General features: G+C 41.6%; 1 protein-coding gene across 1 annotated transcript in view; it reads right to left on the reverse strand.

Annotated features, from left to right (window-relative positions):
* Window positions 1-19,392, reverse strand: part of mms22l (MMS22-like, DNA repair protein) — a 23,937-nt gene extending 4,545 nt beyond the window's left edge. Inside the window, exons 1-17 of the mRNA XM_024268158.2 lie at window positions 19,254-19,392; window positions 18,854-19,066; window positions 17,819-17,944; window positions 17,643-17,695; window positions 17,389-17,476; window positions 15,857-16,034; window positions 15,634-15,727; window positions 15,406-15,536; window positions 15,151-15,264; window positions 14,910-15,086; window positions 12,889-12,951; window positions 12,693-12,812; window positions 11,708-11,943; window positions 9,937-10,153; window positions 5,780-6,069; window positions 1,759-1,931; window positions 576-726 (exon numbers count right to left, since the gene is read on the reverse strand). Of these exons, the coding sequence (XP_024123926.1) occupies window positions 576-726; window positions 1,759-1,931; window positions 5,780-6,069; window positions 9,937-10,153; window positions 11,708-11,943; window positions 12,693-12,812; window positions 12,889-12,951; window positions 14,910-15,086; window positions 15,151-15,264; window positions 15,406-15,536; window positions 15,634-15,727; window positions 15,857-16,034; window positions 17,389-17,476; window positions 17,643-17,695; window positions 17,819-17,944; window positions 18,854-19,026 (2,384 nt within the window). The 5' untranslated portion in view covers window positions 19,027-19,066; window positions 19,254-19,392. The remainder of the gene's footprint in view (window positions 1-575; window positions 727-1,758; window positions 1,932-5,779; window positions 6,070-9,936; window positions 10,154-11,707; window positions 11,944-12,692; window positions 12,813-12,888; window positions 12,952-14,909; window positions 15,087-15,150; window positions 15,265-15,405; window positions 15,537-15,633; window positions 15,728-15,856; window positions 16,035-17,388; window positions 17,477-17,642; window positions 17,696-17,818; window positions 17,945-18,853; window positions 19,067-19,253) is intronic.
* Window positions 19,393-20,553: the final 1,161 nt, after the last annotated feature.

Genomic DNA, 20,553 nt, shown 5'->3' on the forward strand with positions numbered 1-20,553 from the left:
ATAAGTGGTCAGCAAAAACTAAGTAAAAAAAATTAATCCCGATTAATTTTTCCCCAGGTTTGCGATTAATTCATTAATTTTTTTTATTGATTCCCTAATTTATACATTAGTAACGCTATGCTAACACTCCCCATCAGAATCAGCTGATTCACGCTGATCACACATGGCTGAGGAGTTACAGTATGTTAAAGTGCTTGTGTTGTTCAGGTTACCAACATCTCCAGTGTTAAAGTTAGGCAGGTTCTGAAGATGGATGGATGTCACAGAAATGCTCATTTTAGCTCCTTATTCCTAAGAGAAAAACTGACTCCACCTCAAAGATCTCTGATCTGATGGAATGTTTTTCTGGATGCAGTTATTAAACTAAATTGCATTCAGAAAAAAACGAGTTTAAGGTAAAAGTATTCCGAGGTAAGATGCATACATGGATTTAATTTTAGGAGTGATCATTCTTTAGAAGGAGAGAGAGTCCCTGTCTTGATGTGTGCGTTAGAGCTTCGCAGTGATGAAAGACACACCCCCCTCCCCCTCATGGACATTAGGTGATCAAAACAGACCCGGACACGTAACTGTACCTGTTCTGGAGCAGATGGGGAAGGTAGCGAGTCACCAGAAGCGGGTGAACCATGTCATCCCAGCCGAAGCATTGCATGATGGACTGTAGCGGGTTGGGCTGGAGGTCCTGCGGGGCAGAACCGGGCAGATCAAACGCCAGCAGAGTGAAACCTGCAAAAGACCAAAATGGGACCAGGACTGTATTTTAAAATCAACTTCTCCTTTTAAACATTCATTTTACTATAAGAGTCTGCAACCTTCAACTCTTAAGGAGACATTTGGGTCAATTTCTCTCTGACAACATCCCAACAGGAGACACTTTTCAGGGAAATAAGACAGATTTGTTTTGATGTTAATGTTACTATTATGATAACTATAAACAAACTTTTTTTTCTAAGCTTGAAATAGTTTATCTTTTTTTTCACATGAGTTCCTTTCAAATTAAGACATCCTGTGTCACATATGCAGCAAATGGTTACATTTTCAATTTTCCGACCAAAAAAAAATTAGCATATCTAATGAGCTAAATCAGCTAATTTAGTGACATTGTTTTACTAACACTTCAAATCATTGAATTTGGTTACTGATAAAAACAAAAAAATCTGGCACTTAAAAATCTGATGTTCTTCAACTGTTTGTAAATGAGTTGAATCAAGTTTTTTTTTTTTTTTTTAACCTTACTACTTACTTTTTAAAAATATTTTATTTTCCTTTAGCCAGAGGGGTCCGGAGGTGCAGGTTGCAAAACTCCTGTCTTAGAACAATATTCTCAGATCTTCTCCACAGCTCATACCTGTAGATGTGGTGCTAAAGCAGCTTTTAAGCCCCACTCCTATCATCTTTTATTCTCTTTTAAGTGTTCCCAGTGGTCTTTTAATGATTATTATGCCGTATTAAGACAAAAACCTGTATCGTTTTCAAGGACATAGTTTCTGCAGAGCAGCAGGAGTTCATTAAATATTTGCCCTTGAGCAATGGGCAGGACTGCAGAGTGAGCCTTCCCACACTTCCAATCATCCATCTTTGCTCTAACATTACCAGTGCATCAAAAATGGTGAGTGTATTTTTTTTACGTAACAAATAGAATCTTTTTCTGACTGAATTTTTTCGTCTGCTCCTGATTCCCAATGATTTGAATTAAGAAACATAGAAATGCACTTTGAAGCTGATTTTTGTTTTTTTCTCGGTGAGTGAAATGCTGACCTGCTGCAGCGTCTGCCAGCTGTGCCGGGGGGGTCTGGGAGAGGCGTAGGCTGCGCAGGAAGGGGAAGAAATGCGTCCACAAGGCAGCAGCGACCGCTAGGTGGCGCTCTTTCATCACGCTGCTGAGAGGAGGAGCCCAGGCCGGAGCGGATCCTGGGAGCTGATGGACCCGCCTGAAAGGACACATTCACAAAAGAAAGAACAGGTAAAAAAAAGTGTCCGGCGTCCTGATACGTTTGTGCGTGAGCCCCCCACTCCTCCCCCCTCCCCCTCCTGCCCTGTCACTCCTTTTTACTCCTCCTTCATGTGTTTTCGCTCTTTTCTCTCAAGGGGGATTACGAGGTGCAACAGTGCGCTGCAGTGTGAAGGAAGGTGTGGTGAGGGAAGATACAGGCATGAAGGGGATCTCCGGGCTGGCGCTGGCCCTGGCCGCTCCCGCAGCCCCGTGGCGCCTGGCATTAGTCCTGATAAGCAGCTGAAGGAGCTGTAATCTCATTTAGCCTGGAGATGATCCCTCCGTCCCCCTCATTCACCCGCATGGGGGGGTGGGGGTGAGGAGGCAGGGGTTAAGGTGAACTGGGGAAGAAAGAGAAGTAAAGCGCCCTCGTTTTTTTTTTTTTTCCAGTGCTGAGGTACGCGTGCGTGCACACCCACACCCTTCCAGCAAGGTTGCATCTAATCCAGCGAGAGCTGAGACAATCGATTAGAGTCTGAATTCATTAGGCTTGTTACGACTGTGGAATGGGCCTTTCACACCCATCAGCCCTCATTGTACCAAACATCGTCAGAGACCACACTTAATCTGGATCTGTGGCTCCCGGTGTACTCACAAAGACACAACAGCAGCATTAGGCACACAGCCCACAAATGCAAACGTAGCATCCCAACAAGCAGGCAGACATCCCCAAAACCCCAGCAGTTCCACTTCGTTCTGCTTTCCCCCCCCCATCAAAAGCTAGGTAGCAAAATGCTTCCCAGCGAGGCTTTCCTCCATCAAGCCAAGGAGACGGGGATTAACTGTTTGCGCCGAAAACACATCCAACAGGGTGCGCCGGTGTCAGCTCATCTCATCAACCAGCAACACCCCCACCGTCTCACAGCAGAGGGTCATGGGAAGAAATCAAACCGAGGAATTATGCCTGTGATTGGCTTCTTGCCTCGGCACCATGACAATGACTATCAACAGTGAATGTTCGGCCCGTCCGCCGCCTCAGCCGTTGTCAGAATAATTCTGCTAATGTGTGCAGATTCCACATTGCTCTTAATGGGCATAATGATGTACAGGCTAAACTTGCCAGGGTACATAATTACACATTAATTGTGTCACAGAAAAAGCATTAATCACAAAGACATACCAAGAATTGCCAGGCTGAGGAATTAGGCTTCATTTGGGGGGATGAATTTCAAAGAGGGCGTCTGGTATCTTCTTATTCTGTTAAATGGGTCAGAGTGGTCCAGGTCGGCACACAGAGGGCCCCTGGGAGCACTTCCTTTTTTTTTAACTGCTCCCTCCGTGGCCATTTAGGTGCAAATGTACACCTCTGCAGATGGGAACCTTGAGACTTTTTGAAGTCTGGCTTTTGAAACTACAAAGAGAAGTCTCACAGACAGAAAGGTTTGTGAGGAGTAAGAACCCACGGTGTTCACACTGGACAAGCAGGGAGGGGCTTCCTCTGGCAGCATCATCAAGTTCTCTCTCAAACTGCTTGTTATAGACAGATTAAAACTTTGCATCATATAACTCCAACTGGGCACAAACTGTGGTCAGTTTTGAAATGGTTGGCATTCCTGTGAATTAAAAGGGATGCCATCCAAACGTCACAACCAAATCTGAGTCCCTGATTGGTCAAACTTTGACCTGCTTTACCTTTCCTACACATTCTCTGTCCCAACTGGTCATATACAGACGAATGGTTCGGACCCCCTCTGCATCACTTTTTGACGTGCTGGCTGTCCCCATTAAATCGCAGAACCGATACCAGTTTAGTGTACCAGTCGGCATCCTTAGGGTTTAGAGCCCTGGTTACATCTGTGGCCTGGTACCAAGCAGCACTTGGACTGTTACCGGTTGGCGTCCCGAGGTTTGGGGACCTTTGTGTTAGAGATTGGAGTTCACGGACCCAAGTTGAAGCTAGTTTAATGACAAATCACCTCACAAGAGGGAAAAACGGAAAGATATCAAAACTTACAGCATTCACAGTAGCATTATCGCAGATAATGCTATATCTAGTTCATAATTATATTGAAAAGTCAGTTTTAAAGTTTTAAAATTCTGTTTTAGAGTGTTCAATAAATGTTTATCCTGTTCGGCTCACGACTTAAGGCGTGTTTTGGATTTTGGCTCTTTGTGCGATTGAGTTTGACCCCCCTGATCTAAATTGCCACAAACAGCCGTAGGAAAAGTAGCGAGTTCTTTTGTAAACAAATAAAGCTACAGCTTTGAGTGAGATCATCTTCTGCTTTTATTATTAATTAAAATATTTTAGGTGACTGTTGGCTCATAATTTTCTAAATCTGTGTGATCAGTATCTTTTTCTTGACTGATCGGACCCGGAGGAAGGATTAGAGTTAGACATTTAGCTTTGGATGAACTTACATCTGTGCAGCAATGGCCGCACTTAAATATGTGGGAACAACATCAGCCTTGATTTAGTCTGGTCACGATTGGTAACACAAATTACCATGATTGTTTTTCACGGTTTCAGAGGACTGTTGGGAACGCGGAGCGGCATTTCCGCATTGTAAATCCACCTTCGCCAGCTCACACATCCCAAAGCTGCTCGGAGACACAGTTCTCCCAGGAGACACGGTTTTCCAGAGTCCGGCTGCTCAGCGTGAGGAAGCTGCCGGACTGTGGTCTTAAGCGTACACCAAAACAAAGCATCTTCTCCTGCTTGCAAACTACGAGTCCGGCTGCTGCCGGTCGGTCCTGTTCGTGTTACAGTCTCCTCTGGAGCACCCCACCCTCTGTGCATGACGTCAAATCCAACAGAGTAACGGTACATGATCGGAATGTGTGTTTACATGCACCACAATCGGATCAACAATCCATATAACCCACCTAAGAGTCTGATCGGGCCAGAGTATTCCGAATGGCGTGTTTACATTTTATTCTGATGAGGTATAGGGACACAATTACTAGTGAGACATTGAAAACAAGTGAAGTCTACATGTCCATATATGACGAGTTGGGAGTGAGAATGTGTTGATCTTTCAACTTTCAGTCAGTGGCTGCCCAGTTTGTACTTAAAGCCTGAAAACTTTCGTAGTAACCTGCGTGAACGTGAGTTTTAAACAGAAGTCCAAAATGTACTTTAACGCGAGTTTACATTGACTTTTCCTGAGAAGTGGTCACTGTAATGCGTGAAGTGGGGACACCGTCAGTGCTGCTACTCATCAGATCCATGAAATCAACTGAAAAACAGAAACTCGGGGTGTTGTTATTGTTTCAAACGCTCTTAGGCTCATCTCTGATGACTGATAAAGTCGACTCACATGAGGGGAAGATTCCCATCATTCCTCACTCCGGCTCTCACCTGTGCCGCCGCCTCTGTTCCAATCACATAAACAGACACTGTTTCAGCCGTGGCTCTTTAACCTTCAGCTGGGGTCGTCCGTGTAACAAACACCCCTGTCCTGCAGCTGAACCCGTTTGGATGCTCCACTGACCGGAGTCTCTCACACCAGCGCAGGAACACTGCCCTTCTCAAAACAGCTAGGGGGTCCACAGAGGCTCCCCTGGGCCTGTAACTCTAATCAGGGCTTCAGCAGCACCTGGTGAGGGTGACCCGGGGGTCATTAGACCTCCTGAGACCACGAGGGGCCTCAGCGCATCACAGGCTCTTTACAGACACTCGGCCCCGGTGACCACACAATCCTCCTATTGTCAGCACTGCGGGCTGGGATAGGAACCGAAAACACACCAGTTATAAAAGCTTATTCTAAACTATAAAATGTTTTCTCTGTCAAAAGAACATGAAAAGAGAAAGTGGAGAGAAACATGAGGCGGTACATGTTTCACCTGAGCTGCGCCAGGATGCTCTGCAGGAAGCTCAGCGCAGAGTTCAGCTCCGACTGGCGACAGGCCGGCAGCAGCCAGTCGAAGCCCTCGCTGAGCAGCTTCTCCTCCGACAGGCCGAGGCTGGAGCTCATCTCAAACACCTCCGCCACGCCGTCCAGGTAGGAGCCCAGAGGCCCCCAGAGGGCCTGTCTGCGGGACAGCTCCGTGGTCCTGTTGTAGAACTCCTTGGCCGTCTCATTAAAGGAAGAAGCCAACCAGCTGGCCTGGACCCCGACATCCAGACCTCTCTCCTGCAGCAACCAATCAGAGAAAACATCAATCCATGGAGTCTGCTCCATCAAGCTCTTACATTTCTCATTTTGCCACAGATATGTCCAAACAGGGGTGCAGCCTGAACCCCTCTTAGTCCCACGCGGGAAAAAAAAAAACCGGACTTTCTGGGAAAACAGTGAAAATGATATATGCTCATCTGGACATATTTAAGCGATTATTTTTTAGAGAAGAAATATTTAAAGATGCCAAATAAGCATTCAGAACAAGATAGAAAATCACAAAGAAAATAAAGAAATGCACTTTAAAGAGTTTATATAAATTCATTAACTTTTCATTAAGACATTAAGTATTTGAACCATCCTGGAAAAACTTAGTACTTTATAGCAAAATCCTTATTAGCAGCTCAGAGGTCAGACGTTTTTGGTAGTTGATGATCAAGGTTGTGTCCGAAATCTCTCCGTAATCCCTAACTACTAAAAAATTATCCAGTGCGCTGGATTTTAAAGTCGGTTCGGACACAAAGCTCACAACTTTTTTCATTTTTCCAAACGCCAGATATGACAAAATCAAATCAATACGAACATTTCATGACGTTTATGACTCCACTGCGTTCTGATGGTGAAAATGTGGACGCTTTATTCAAAAATTACATTTAAACACGTTTTTTTTGTTCGAAATTGTTCAACCGCAATGCATTGTGGTCTATATTCTCTAATCTAGTGAGCATTGTTGCACACTAGTTTTTCGCAAAGACTTCTGGGAAATTTCTAATTTTTGAATTAGTAGATTTGGACAGCACTAGAAAATGGTGAACACAGTATTTAGTGAGTAGGGGGGAATTCAGACACAGCTCAAGTTTCTGCAAATATCAGGAGGAATTCTGCTCCACTCGTCTTTACAAATGATTTCTAAATCATTCAAATTCGGTGGCTGTTGCTTAGCAACCCTGAGCTTCAGCTCTCTCCGGAGGTTTTCTCGAGGATTGCAGCCCAGAGACGGGCTGGACCACTCCATGACCTAGATCTGCTTCTTCTTCAGCCTTTTCCTCGGTTGTCTTGGCTGGATGTTTGGTGTTATAATGGACAAATATGTGCAATAAGTGGTCTTTTATTGGTGCTCTGTTAATACTTTTAACTTTTTATGCTATTATTTTATGTTTTATGCTTTTATTTTATGTTTAAATTTTATTTTTCTTTCCAAACATGCAACTGCAAAGACACTCTGGAATTTTGTTTGTGCATGTAAACATGTCACAATGACAACAGTCTATTCTGATTCTGATAATCTTGCTGAAGGATCCATCCATGACTAACGTCCTGGTGAGAGAAGGAGGTTCTCCCTCAGGATCTGATGGTACATGGCTCCGCCCACCCTCCCATCCACACGATGAAGCAGCCCTGTGCAGAAAAACACCCCAAATCATAATGCTTCCACCTCCGTGCTCGACAGTGGGGATGGTGTTCCCATTTCTCTAGAGCTCTGTTTTGGTCTGATCTGAATCTCTGAATCATGAAGGTGTTCGTTGAGGCGGGTCTTTGTGAGCGCTCTTACACCATTGTAGCGTAAAGCATCACCAATGGTTTTGACTGTGGTTCCAGCTGCTTTCAGGTCATCATCTAACTCCTGCCATGTTGTTTTAGAACGATCTGTCTCCGTTCTCATGATCATGGAAACCCCACCAGGTCACATCTGGTTTGGAGCCTTAGACCTACAGGTGGATTGATGCTCATGCTCCAACAGTTGTGACCTTTAACCTCCAGCTTGTTGCTGATGGTTTTGTAGTCCATTCCGGTCTACAATCTTCCCCCTTAAATCCACTGAAAGCTCGTTAGTCTTTCCATGTCGGAGAGTTTGGAGTCAGACTGTAGACAGGTGTCTTTTCTACAGGTGAAAAGTTCAAACAGGTGTCTTCAGTTCAGGTGATCAGGTCGGTTGGGAGAGTCTAACTGGTCTGTGTGAACCAGAAGGGGATCAGATACCGGACCAGGAGCAGATCTGTGGAGTTTTTTGGTAATCCCACCTCATAAGAGAAAAAATAACATGGAATCTGGAAAAAAAACATTCTTTAATTTTAACTAAAAATTAATCTATATACTTTAAAACAGAACATTTTCGAGTTTTCATTTCAAAACTGTTGTTTTTGTTTTCATTTTAGCGCTAATTGTACCAATAGGTTGAAGTCCTTCAGGGAAGAATGCAAACATAACCCAATACAAATTTTTTCCCTCCATTTGAAGGGCATTGAGTGCAAGTGTGTCCGGATTTTTTATTTTATTTTTATTTTTGAATTTGACCCTCCAAGCCAAGGGATGCAAAGTCCTCCATCGCGAGGGTAAACGGTGTCATGCTGAGAAGTGTTTTTCTTCACGTGGGTGTGCTGTGAAGCACAGGTTATATTTCAATGTAAGTAATGACTTTTTGTTGGAGCATACCTTTTTTAAAGTTAAAAAAAAACAATATCATGTATATTTGAGCACTGGAAGCTTTGCGCTAATGCTAGTGGACCGGCAATTATTGGCGAACTCATCGAATGAAAGCCACATTCGAATTATGAGACACGGTTTTCATAACTCTCCATTTGGGGAGAAGGGAAGAATTCTGATTGGACTTTAAAGAAAAAGGCTCGGAAAAGATCGGACAAATGACCTTCCGACTCTAAAAACACACCTGAACGTGAGAAAATCAACAAATCTTCCAAGACCACATGAATGCAGAATAACTTTCTGCACCTAAATGGATCTCATTTAAATGCATCTCATGGTCAATGTATTAATAGTGCGCAATATATGGGTAAATAAAAGAATTAAAATGAAAATAATTATCAGTAGAAATAATTTCAGCTTAGGGACCAAATTAAATGGTTTAGGGGCCATATGGCATATCGTTTGCCCACCCCTGTTTTAGGATGACAGATTGTCAGATTCTGTTTGGATGGGAAATTTAACAAAATCAACAAGGGATCAAATGTTTCGTCTACTTCATGTGTCAAGGCCCGGGGGCCGGATCCGGCCCTCCGGGTAATTCAATCTGGCCCTCTAGAGATCATTTTATTGTGTTGTTATTAATGGTCCGATGTTATCTTGCACTTATTTCTAACTTGTATAATTTTGACTAAATATATTTTTATGGAGAGTAAAATATGGAAAGCTGTTCAAGGTTTAAGTTAATTTATTATGTAATAATAGTTCTGCCTTTTTTATTCTTCGTATTTATGTTAAAAAGCTACGGTTTTACCGTTTAAAAAATTGGCATTCTGCTAGCTTTTTGGACTATTTTAGAATTTACTAAGATTTGTTTAGGTTATGTTTGGAGTTAAGCCATTTTTTTCAGCCACATTTTCAGCTGTTTTGGCTAATTTAGGTTTTGTTTTTGTTTTTTTGCTTTTAAAGGAAATTTTTAAATTTAGCTGTTTTTTCAGCTGCATGACAGCCAATTTGGCTAACCTAAGTTTTTTTTGTTTTTTGTTTGGCTAATTTGGCATTTAGCTAATATTTAGCTGATTATCAGCTTCAGCATTTTCAGCTTTTAGCTTCAGTGATTTCAGCTATCAGCTTCATCACTTTTAGCTATCAATTTCAGCATCTTCTGCTATCAGCACTAGAATCTTCAGCGACCAAATTCAGCTTACAGCATTCACACTAGCATTATCGCAGGTAATGCTATATATCTAGCTCATAATTATGTTAAAAAGTTATGTTTTTAAAGTTTTACAAATGTAGTCTTAGTGTTCAATAAATGTTTATCCTGTTCAGCCCATGACCTTAGATGTGTTTTGGATTTTGGCCCCTTGTGTGATTGAGTTTGACACCCCTGTTCCCCTGTATTGAATGCTTTCTAAAGGTCACGGTCCACCTTTATATCAGGGTCCACAGTTTCAGACGTACCTGGAACAGCATCAGCAGCGATAACTGCCCCCTCCACACCAGCGTGCGGTGTGTCGGGGGGCGGCTGGAGGGCAGAAAGCCGAGCAGCTCGCAGAACCTGCTGGCCACATCCTCCAGCTCTACCTGCCGGGCCACCACCAGAAAGAGTAGCAGGAAATTCATGAGGCCCGTTTCAGACAGCTCCTGCATCTTCTTTGAGGAGAACTTGGAATAAATTCTGGAAACAAACAGGACACAAAAAACAAGTTACAAGGATTTTGTTGTTTCTGTTTCAAGTGTCTCTTTACTTTTGCTGACCAACTCATCCCAACTGAATTGTTTTCCCTGAAACCTCTGACTTTGAATGTTTCTACCTGAACTTTCTCCCTCCATCACCTACCTGCATGACGCTCTACGCTCCAGGGAAGAGACGAGTGTGTGTGTGTGTGGATGTAAGTGAGACAGCAAGAAAAAAAATAGGAGCTGGTAAGTAAGAATAGAGAACCACCCAGCAGCACGCTGTTAGATCCTGCGGGCACTGTGGAGAAATGCCTTTAAAGATCATGTTAAATGTCAGAGACACTCAGACACGCAGCAGTAGGTGCTTGGTCCTTCTCTCTGCAGCCAAACCAATTTACTGCAACACCAGAGGAAGATCAATAATACCACACACACACGTGCTGCACACACATCCACAATGGAGTTTGTTTGCTTGGCAGGAGAACACAGAAGGCTGAAGCCCTCACCCCCCATCTCCAAAGCACAGATGCAGCCCACACAGGTGAGCAGAGCTGCTGTTTGGGTCAAAACGCGAGCAGCGAGCTCCTCAAGACAGACTGGTGGTGGAAGCAGAGGGAGGGGGCCGGGGAAGACCAGGTTAAGTCTAAATCCAGCTTATTTACACCCACTAAAGACTATAAATGGATGAAGCTGGGAGTGTGGATTTAAACCAATGAGAGTGTTATATGCAATCAGCTGGGATTTCCTTCCTTCTTCTTACCTGTTTGCACATTTTTGGAGATCAAGTTGCTCACAGGTGCAGGTTTCTCGCCGAGCTTGGCGAGGAGCGGGGTCATTGCAGCGCCGCAGTCGGAGAGGCTCGGGGGAGGAGGGGGAATCTGGACCCGTCCCAACACAGCCAGACTGTTGCCAGGCTGCCCGCCACCCACAGCCCCTCCCACTGCTCACCCAAGCTTTCGTCTCCATCCGTGTTGGAAACCAACACGGCTTCGTTAAGGCGAATTAACCGCCACGCTCGTTAGCTAATTAGCCCCCATGTCTGCCGTGCTACTGAACACAATCCAGACAGAGGAAAGTCATTAGGCGGATTTATCTACGGCTGCCACTCTCTGGCACCCAGCGACGTTGGGATATTGTACGGCCCAGCGCTCGCTTCTGATTTGAACATCGGCTTGTGAATTTCATTTATTTAGAGCCCTTCACTTGGCGGCCTCGCACACTTTTCGAGGCGGGTGCAGTCGGAGTCCTGCCCGAGCATCACCGGAGACTCCTCGGGTCTGGCCCGAGCCGGAGAGCAGGTGGTAGACTCCTGAGACACCTGCTCTAGCACAGGGCCTCAGCAAATATCAAAGGCCTGCTGGGAGACTGCGGTGCACCTGGCGCTTCAACAAACAAGAGCCAAACGCATGTCCTGCAAGCATTACTGCAGGTATGCAGCCCCACTGCCAAAATACTCCAAACAGCTGTTTAAACTGAACACACATCCAAAGATCAAGGGGAGGACTGAATACTATCACCCAGTCCTTTCTTTGGATCCAGTCTTTATCCTCACCTGCCCTTGATTTGTCTCTGTGGGACTCCGCCCACTCCATCCTGGCCGAGGCACAGGGCCAGCACTCGGAGGAAGATGTGGAAGGAGCTGGACGAGCGGTACAGCTGGGTGTGTCCCGGGGAGTGGACGGGAGAGGGACATCCGAGGCCACGGGCCTGCTCCAGCAGAGCCAGAGGCGTCTTGCACTGAGTTGCCAACGCGGACACGCCCAACCAGGGCACCGTGAACGAGGCGTTCTGCACGGGACGGAAAAAAGCCTTTTTGAGCATTTAGTCTTGGGTAAAGTTAAAATACGTGGCCAACGTCAATTTTCATCAGTTTTTGTGCTGCACTTAAAAGAGTTCTGAATAACATCAAGAAAAAATAGAACCTGTTAGAATAATATCTGCTCAAATGAAAGATCGATATTTTTAATAGACCCTCAAATATCGAAGGATTATTCAGATTTGTATTTAGATTTGTGAACGATCTAAGACAGAAAAGGAATGTACAGTTCAGCAGGACATTCATAAAATAAATATTGTACATTTTTCTTTTAAAATCTGTAAGGTTAGCTTTTATTATTTATGTAAAAATGTGTTAAACAGCGTTCAGCTGTCAGCTTTGCTGTTCTAAATCCATAAAACCGGAACTTCCTTTTCACATTCTCGGCCCTGTCACCATTTTGTCTGACATCACTGTGAAAAGGGTCTATTTTGGTTAACATTGTGTAATCGTGTGTTTTAAAGGGTGTTAGACAACATATGAAAAAAAAATGTATCTTTTATTACGTTTTTACCTTTAGGATAACAACCTTTTCCATTAGCTTTGAATTATATTAATTTTATTTAAACAATCTCTCTGCATTAAGCTTTTCTGTGAGCCATTCTTTGACATAATTCCATAACCCAAAACCAGAAAATAGGTTCCAGTGCCTCTGTAAACCTGTTTAGTTTGAGCTTTTGTTTGTGATTGAAAGTTTTCGACTTTATATTTTGGTTCTTACCAGGTTCTTACTGTAGTAATCCCAGAGGATGGAGACAGCGGCGGTGCGGGGCCCCCAAAGCAGACACAGGGTGAGGCAGCAGTGGACGTGCATCCTCACCTGCTCCTCAGCCAACCCCCCCTGTTATCAAACACAGCGTCCTGAAGGAAGCGTAACAAACACCAAAGATGACCAGCAGAACTAAACTAATGCTGACCTTTGGGTTACAGGTTAACTTGAGCAAACCTTCAACGAACGTCCAGTTATCGTCCAGGTGTTTCTGAAGAAACAGAACCAAAAGAAAAAGAACTCATTCAAGGATCTCTTCGTCTTTGCTTGTTGATCACATGACTCTTAAACACTGAAGATACCAAGATAGAGCCTTTAGATCAGGGATAGGGAACTCCAGGCCTCGAGGGCCAATGTCAGCATGATTTCCAGAAGTCCTACTCATGACTACCTGGTTCAGGTGTGTCCAGCCAATTAGAACGTGCCAGAGCAGGGTGCGTTGGAAAACATGCAGGAGGCCTGAAGTTACCCATCCCTGCTTTAGATCCTCTGGCTCAGTACCAGTGACATTTTTTGGGGGACTTTTTTTGTTCTGTAAGCCTTGGGATTGGAGGAAAAAAACATTTGGAAAATCAAATTTGACTGCATCTAACCTCAGCAGATATGATAGGTTGTCAGAGGCCTTTGATCATGCAGCTCAACAGTCCTGGCATCTTCTAAAGAAATTGAGCTTTTTTTGGCCTCAAGAGACCTTAACAGGTTGATTACTTAAATAACACAGAATGGACATTTTTGGCACAAATTCTGCTTTTTAAAGACGGTGGTCTAAAGCTGCATTTACACCGAATGCGATTTGTGCAGCAGAGACGGTTAGTTTCAGTTTTAAGTCAATGGAACAGGCGCGAATTTTGGTGATCTGAAGTCCCGTGGCGTGATTTAAGCAACAGCGCGAAGGTCAGCTAGTAGCTCAATTTGAGCGAAAAAGGCGCAGATCATTTTATCTTATTGTTATTAATGGCCTGATGTTATCTTGAGCTTATTTTTAACTTGTATAATGTTGACAAAGTATATTTTTATGGAGAATAAAATATTGAAATTATTTCAGGTTTAAGTTGATTTATTCTAGAATAATATTCCTGCCTTTTTATTATTCATAATTATGTTGAAAAAGTATTCTTCTAGCTTTTTGGACTATTTTGGCATTTACTATGATTTTTTAGGCTGTTTTGGAGTTAGGCTGACATTTCAGCTACATGCTAGCTGTTTTGGCTAATTTAGGTTTTTTTGTGTTTTTTAGGCTAATTTGGCATTTAGCTAATATTTTAGCTGGCTATCAGCTTCATCGTTTTTAGCAATTAACTTCAGTGTTTTCAGCTATTAACTTCTTCATTTTCAGCTATCAGCTCAAGCATTTTCAGCTTTCAATTTCAGCATCTTCAGCTACTAGCACTATCATCTTCAGCAGCCAAATTCAGCTTACAGCATTCCCACTAGCATTATCACAGGTAATGCTGTATATCTAGTTCATAATTATGTTAAAAAGTTACGGTTTTAAAGTTAAAAAATGTATCTTTAGAGTGTTCAATAAATGTTTTTCTTGATCAGCCCACGATCTAAGGTGTGTTTTGGATTTTGGCCCCTGGTGTGATTGAGTTTGACACCCCTGCTTATAGCAATCATCCTAAAACCATCAGCTGGTAGCTCCTCCCACAGGCAGCCACGGCGTCGAGCTCAGGAACACATCTTTTGACAGACTTCATGCAGCTAATTTGTTGCGCGACGAAAGAGGGGTGGGCCACGTGAATTTGTCACAAATTGCGTTTGGTGTGAGTGCATCTTAAAACTTCTGATCTGCTGATAAACAGTCGAGCCGCTTTTCTCCTTGAAAATATGTTGGAATTCGCGAAATTCAGATCCTTGCTATTTCTTTACTGGTCTTCACATTTTGATCAGGAGTGTATGTGAGAATCGGTGTCATCAATTGTCATTAATAATTCATTATTTTTCGCCTGTCTGTGGCACCTGCCTTCCCTAAAATGTGTTCACCTAAAAAACACTTTTTTTTTCATCTAATGCAAATTTGTCATGTGCCACCTGTTAAAAAACTCTAATTGCCAGATTTTTGTTAAAACTGCTAAACCTCACAGATTTACTAGTGTGAAGGCACACTGTTTTGCTCAGTGTTTACCCTTTCACATATTAAACCTACGAGGTTTGGTGTCCTCTTACCTCACTCTGGATCGAACCATTCCGGCTGTACTGGCTCAGCATGGTCAAATGAGTGAGCAGCCACCACGTGAAGCCCAGAGGGTCTTTGCAGTGAGAGGGTAGACCAGGGACGCTCTCTTCTCCGGGCCGCCCCAAAACCAGGGGCTTCAGCAACGAGTTCACGTAGCTCCAGAAAGACTAGACAAGAACATGTTGGACTGAGATCCTGATCGGTGGTGGTAAATGTGAGTGTGTGGGTTACCTGTGTGTGCAGAGTCTTATTCCTGTTTTCCAGGAGGTGCATGATCAGAATCCACATCTCTTTTGTACAGGTGCAAAGGTAATGATTGGTGCTCAACGCCTCTGTGGGCCTCACCTGAAATCAACATGGTTGCACATTGTTCAAGTGACTATAGTTTCTATAAATCTAGAGAAATCAGATAAAGTCTCAAATAGAAAAGCAAACTGGAAATACCGCAGATACTTCAGGTAATCTGAGGTGCAACAAACCACCCACCTTGCTGTATTTGCCCACGGCCAAACCGGTGAGGTCACAGAGCAGACTGCACAGGTGGTCCTCAAACAGGCTGGTATCAGTCAGGTTCTCTCCTGTCAGATTTACAAACTGGTGGGCGTACACCACCTGCCCTGGAGATAGTTTCAGAGACAATGATTCAACATAAGAGTCACATTACACAGTGTTTAGTTCTCATTTCCTGTCTCAGTTGCTCGCTCAGACTCGTACCTTGCATCTTGTGACCGAGTATGTGCAGTATCTCCAAGACTGACCAGTGGATGTCAAGATGAAGGTGCACCAAGTGCCAGCAGGGAGGAAAAATCTGTGGGAGGAATGTGGTTTGAAGTCAACAAAAGCAAGTTCAGCTGAGCTATGGAGAGTATGAGGGGCAAAAATGTGTTTATTCTGGGATGGAAAGTCACAGTGATGCAGAATACATGTTCAGTGGTACCTTTCCTGGGTTTTGTATAACGAAAGCACTCTGAATGTTGGCAGGCAGATCCTTGAGTCGGCCAGTAAGGAGAGTAAGGCCGAACAGCTCCTCCAGCAAAACAGAGGGAAACTGCAGCTCCAGCTCCTCGTACGGGTGAGACGGACCGGCCTCCATGGAGCTGCTGGGCTCAAAATACCTGAGAACGAACGGAATTTAAACATCCTGAAGATCCGGCATCAAAAGAAAAACATAAACTAGAAAAGTTGCATTACACATAATAATGCTAGTGTGAATGCTTTTTGCTGAAAATGGTGACACAATTTACTTTAATTGCTGATTTACAAAACGCAAAAAACTATCTGCAAAATGTTAAATTTGTCAAAAAACTGGAAATTTCGTCAAATAACTATGAAAGAGCACTGAAGTTGACCTAAATTTCTAAAAGAAATTGTATTAAGATTGCTCCCAATTTTGCAAAAATATTTAGTGTGTTGTTAAATATGAGCTAAACTCAAAATTAGCCCCAAAAACCTCAATAGATGCCCAATTAGCCAAAAAAAGCTAGCTCGTTGCTAAATACTAGCTAAACTCCAAAATAGCCTAAAATTCCTCAGTAAACCAAATTAGTCAAAAATGTTAGCCTGTTGCTAAAATAGAAGCTAAACTCTTAATTAGCATAAACAACTCTAGTTGATAACGAATGAGCCAAAAACGTTAGCATGTTGCTAAAATAGAAGAAAATCTCTAAGTTAGCCTAAAAAGCCTCAGTAGATAATAAATTAGCCAAAGAAGCTAGCTTGTTGCTTAAATATTAGCCGAACTCCAATATACCCAGTAATTCCTCAGTAAACTAAATTAGTCAAAAATGTTAGCCTGTTGCTAAAATAGAAGCTAAACTCTAAATTAGCCTAAAAAACCTCAATAGATAAAAAATTAGCCAAAGAAGCTAGTTTGTTGCTTAAATATTGGCCGAACTCCAACATAGCCTAAAGACTTTTCTATAAAAAGTGTGACTTGTACTCCAGAGTGACTTATATATGTCTTTTTCTTCTTCATTATGCATTTTTTGGCTCCTGCGACTTATAGTCCGGAAAATACGGTTGTCAAAAACGTTAGCCTGTAGCTAAAATAGAGGCTAAACTCCAAATTAGCATAAAAAACCTCAATAGATAACAAATTAGCCAAAAACGTTAGCAAATATTAGACAAACTCTTTTTTTGACAATTTCTACAAAAGATAAAAACAATATATTTAAAGACTTGTTGCTAATCTACTTAAAATTTAGAAATGTTAAAACTTTCTCATTCATTTTATTTGGATCAAGTGGCATATTTTGCTCAATATTTCAAAAAGTATAACGTTTATGAATACCAAAAGTAAAAGCAGTAATGTTTTGAACAGGCTGAACATTTTGATAACAAGATTGCTGAAATCACTGAAAGTCTGACTGATTCCTTACATGCCGAAAAACGTACAGAAAGGAGCAGGACAATCACTATATTGTGATTTCTTACTAAGCAATCACACAATGAGTGAGAGCCAACACCAACCTGTGCAAGAAGACTTTCACGTACTGGAGAAATAACACGCACTGCTGTCGGAGATCTTCTGCCTCATAGTGGAGGTTACCTGCCAGTCCTGAAAAATAACATCACAGACTGAACTAGACGTTTGGACAAGAAGCATACATCAACATCTCACTCTAAAGAAAGAATATTATAAATGCCTAGAAGATTATTTGAAAAAGTCCAAAGTTCTGTCTTAATGCTTAGCTTGTGTTTGACCCAGTTTGACACAGACTTACCAAAGTCATGGGAGGAAGACTTAACCAAAGCCTCCAGTTTATAAACATTTTGTCTGAAATACAAAAAAACAACAGAAGAGATTAAACATAAAGAATACTCAAGTATAATAATCAACTACAAGTTATTTTTGATGTTTCTAAGAAAAATGACATTTAAAGAAAGGTGATCAAATTACCTGAACAGACCAAAAAGGAGTTTGGTTTGTTCCACCAGTGCTGTCTCCGTCACCCACACAAAGCCAAAGATCTCCACCGTGTCCGCCTCATACTCGGCTGGTGCTGGGTCCAGACGCAACAGCATCCTGACACGTTCATGCAGTATTAGCCAACACTATTCACAAAGAGTCTTTTCCACCCCTGTGGGAGGTTTCTTCACCCATAATTTAAAGTAAAGTTTAATTCTCAATGGACAATTCAATTTGAAAATCAGGCTAGAAATTTGAAAATACATTTTGCAGTTTGGAATTTAATATAAAAAATGACAACTCAGTTGTCATTTAAAGAACTACTTAAAAACAAAGTTGCATTTGAAATTGCTATAGGTTTTGGTTCCATAACTATTGATTTCTCAAAATAAGTCTGTGATTTTGGCTTACTGCAGGTACTTCCTACTTGGAACGCAGAGGGGAGGAGTTCAGTCCAGGTCTCATTTACAGTCAATGATTTTGACATAAAACACCAAACTTACTTTAAATAATTTCAAATTTACTTTAAATAACTTTGAATTTAAAACACACAAAGAGTTGTAATGTCATTTTGTAAATTGGACCAAACAACCAAAAAGCAGTTTAATTTTAATTATGGTGCCAAAAACACATAAAGCAGCTGGATGACTCAGTTGGATATGGGATTGCTTCACAATCTCAGGAAGGGCATCCGGCGTAAAACTCTGCCAAATCAAATCTGTGTATAGGTGACCGCTAAACAACCAAAAAAAAAACACGACAATTTAAAGTGCCATTCATTTGTGTGTGTGTTTTTTTTTTACAATGTTAAATTGTAATTTTTCATACTGAATTCCAAATTTCGAAACATATTTTCAAATCACATGATTAAGCTGTATATTTAATTAGCAAATTAGAATTAAAAAATACTTAGAATTATAGGTGAAAACCACAGCACCCACATTTAGTTTGCTTTAACTGAATTTTAGGAGCTCAAAGCCCAGATTTAATAAACATGACAGTCTGTAAGTTGGGCTCCTCTTGTACCGTTTCAGGGCGCCTCTGGCAGCGTATCCTTCAGGTGACAGAGCAGCAGCGGCTTCATCTTTGACTTCAGAGCAGCAGAAATGCGGTGGACGAGCAGGAGTCAGATCACAGAGACCGTCTGCTGTGAAGGGGGACACTGGAGGAGTCAGAGACTGACTGAAGTCATCAGACATGCTGTCCCACCACGACACGAACGAGATCACCTTCAACGATCTGAGATGAACACGCAGGTAAACAATGTTAGTAAACTCCAATGACGTTGTACAAAATGGACCCTACATGCCTATAAATGTTTATCTTTCTGTATTCGCAGATTTTATGGTCAGAAAAAAATAATTCAGCTAAACAGAAGTTTGACTCGACGACCATTGACCACCAACTACCTGCATCACAAACTAACCTTTTCCGTCTTATCGGTGAATTAAATTCATCGAGTTAAATCAAAAGCGGTGAATTAAAAAAAACTCAACAAATGTCATGACGCTGTTGTTTTGGTTTTAAGGCTCTCCCGCGCATTTTTCTGACGCATGCGCACTAATTTCAAGACAGCTTATTGGGCCGAAGTTCCAAAGTGGGCGTGTTCTAGTTGAGCTTCCGGACAAGATGACTCCCTGTGTAACACTTCCGTCTTTGCCTCGTTTCTTTGAATGCTTCTAACGCGAAGTTCTTCTTTTGCTATTCTTTTTATTTAGAAACGTTAGTTATTTTCAGAGTTAGGATTCAATTGTAGATATAAAAATTCAGACCACAGTTCTGCCATAATTGCACACATTAGTTAATCTAATCAATTTCGTGAAGTTTAAAATGTTTACGGTTTTTTTATTCTCTTGTGTAACATCTGGCAGATGATTACCGTAAATTGAATCGACTACAAAGTTATTTTTCTTGTTGTTCACAGTTCCATTATTTGGGGTAACAAATAATTGCATTTGAGTCATTTTTTTTTTTTTTGCATTTGAAAATATTAAAAACATAAATCTAATACTTTTGTGAAAAATAATTGTTCAATGTTTATTAGATAGTTTCCTTTGTGTGAAGTATTTATTAAAATAAAAAGTAAACAAAAATATTGTACAGTGATCAAAAATTAATTCCAATATTGAATATGTTGTTCATTTTTATATATTTATTTGTTTAGCATAAAGAGACTTTAATAGTTTGCACAAAGATAAATAATATTTATTAAGTTTATTTTTAACAAAGTCCAAACTTTGAAGTTTGAAAGTGCATTAAAAATTAATTCACGTTTGATTAAGTGGTTGTTTTTACAAATATGTATGCGTCTGTGAAAAGTCAGTCAAAGTTGAAGTCATTGAGTTTCTTGATAGATGTTTATTCATACAGTGATGTTTGCTTTTTCTTTACCGTACTTTCTTCGTACTCTTCGTGGTCTCCATTCTCTTGTTTTTGTATCTTTATGGGTATATATCAACTCAGGCTCTCAAAGACAAGATAAAATAACACTCCTAATGTGGGAAAAATGTATTTGTTTGTATTTTTTCTTAGCTGACAGCAATTTTTGAAAACAACATATTATATTAACCAAAGTGTCGTACAAAGTTGGATATTTCAATTTTACTTAAAACATTTCAGTCTAAAACCACTAAAAACCAAGTGGAAAATTTAAATATGCTCAGTAAGATAATACTGGCAACGAGAAAAATACTTAAAAGAGCAATTGTACTCATTGTTTTTTAATT

The sequence above is a fragment of the Oryzias melastigma genome, linkage group LG16 (assembly GCF_002922805.2).
Source record: "Oryzias melastigma strain HK-1 linkage group LG16, ASM292280v2, whole genome shotgun sequence".
NCBI classification, from domain to species: domain Eukaryota; kingdom Metazoa; phylum Chordata; class Actinopteri; order Beloniformes; family Adrianichthyidae; genus Oryzias; species Oryzias melastigma.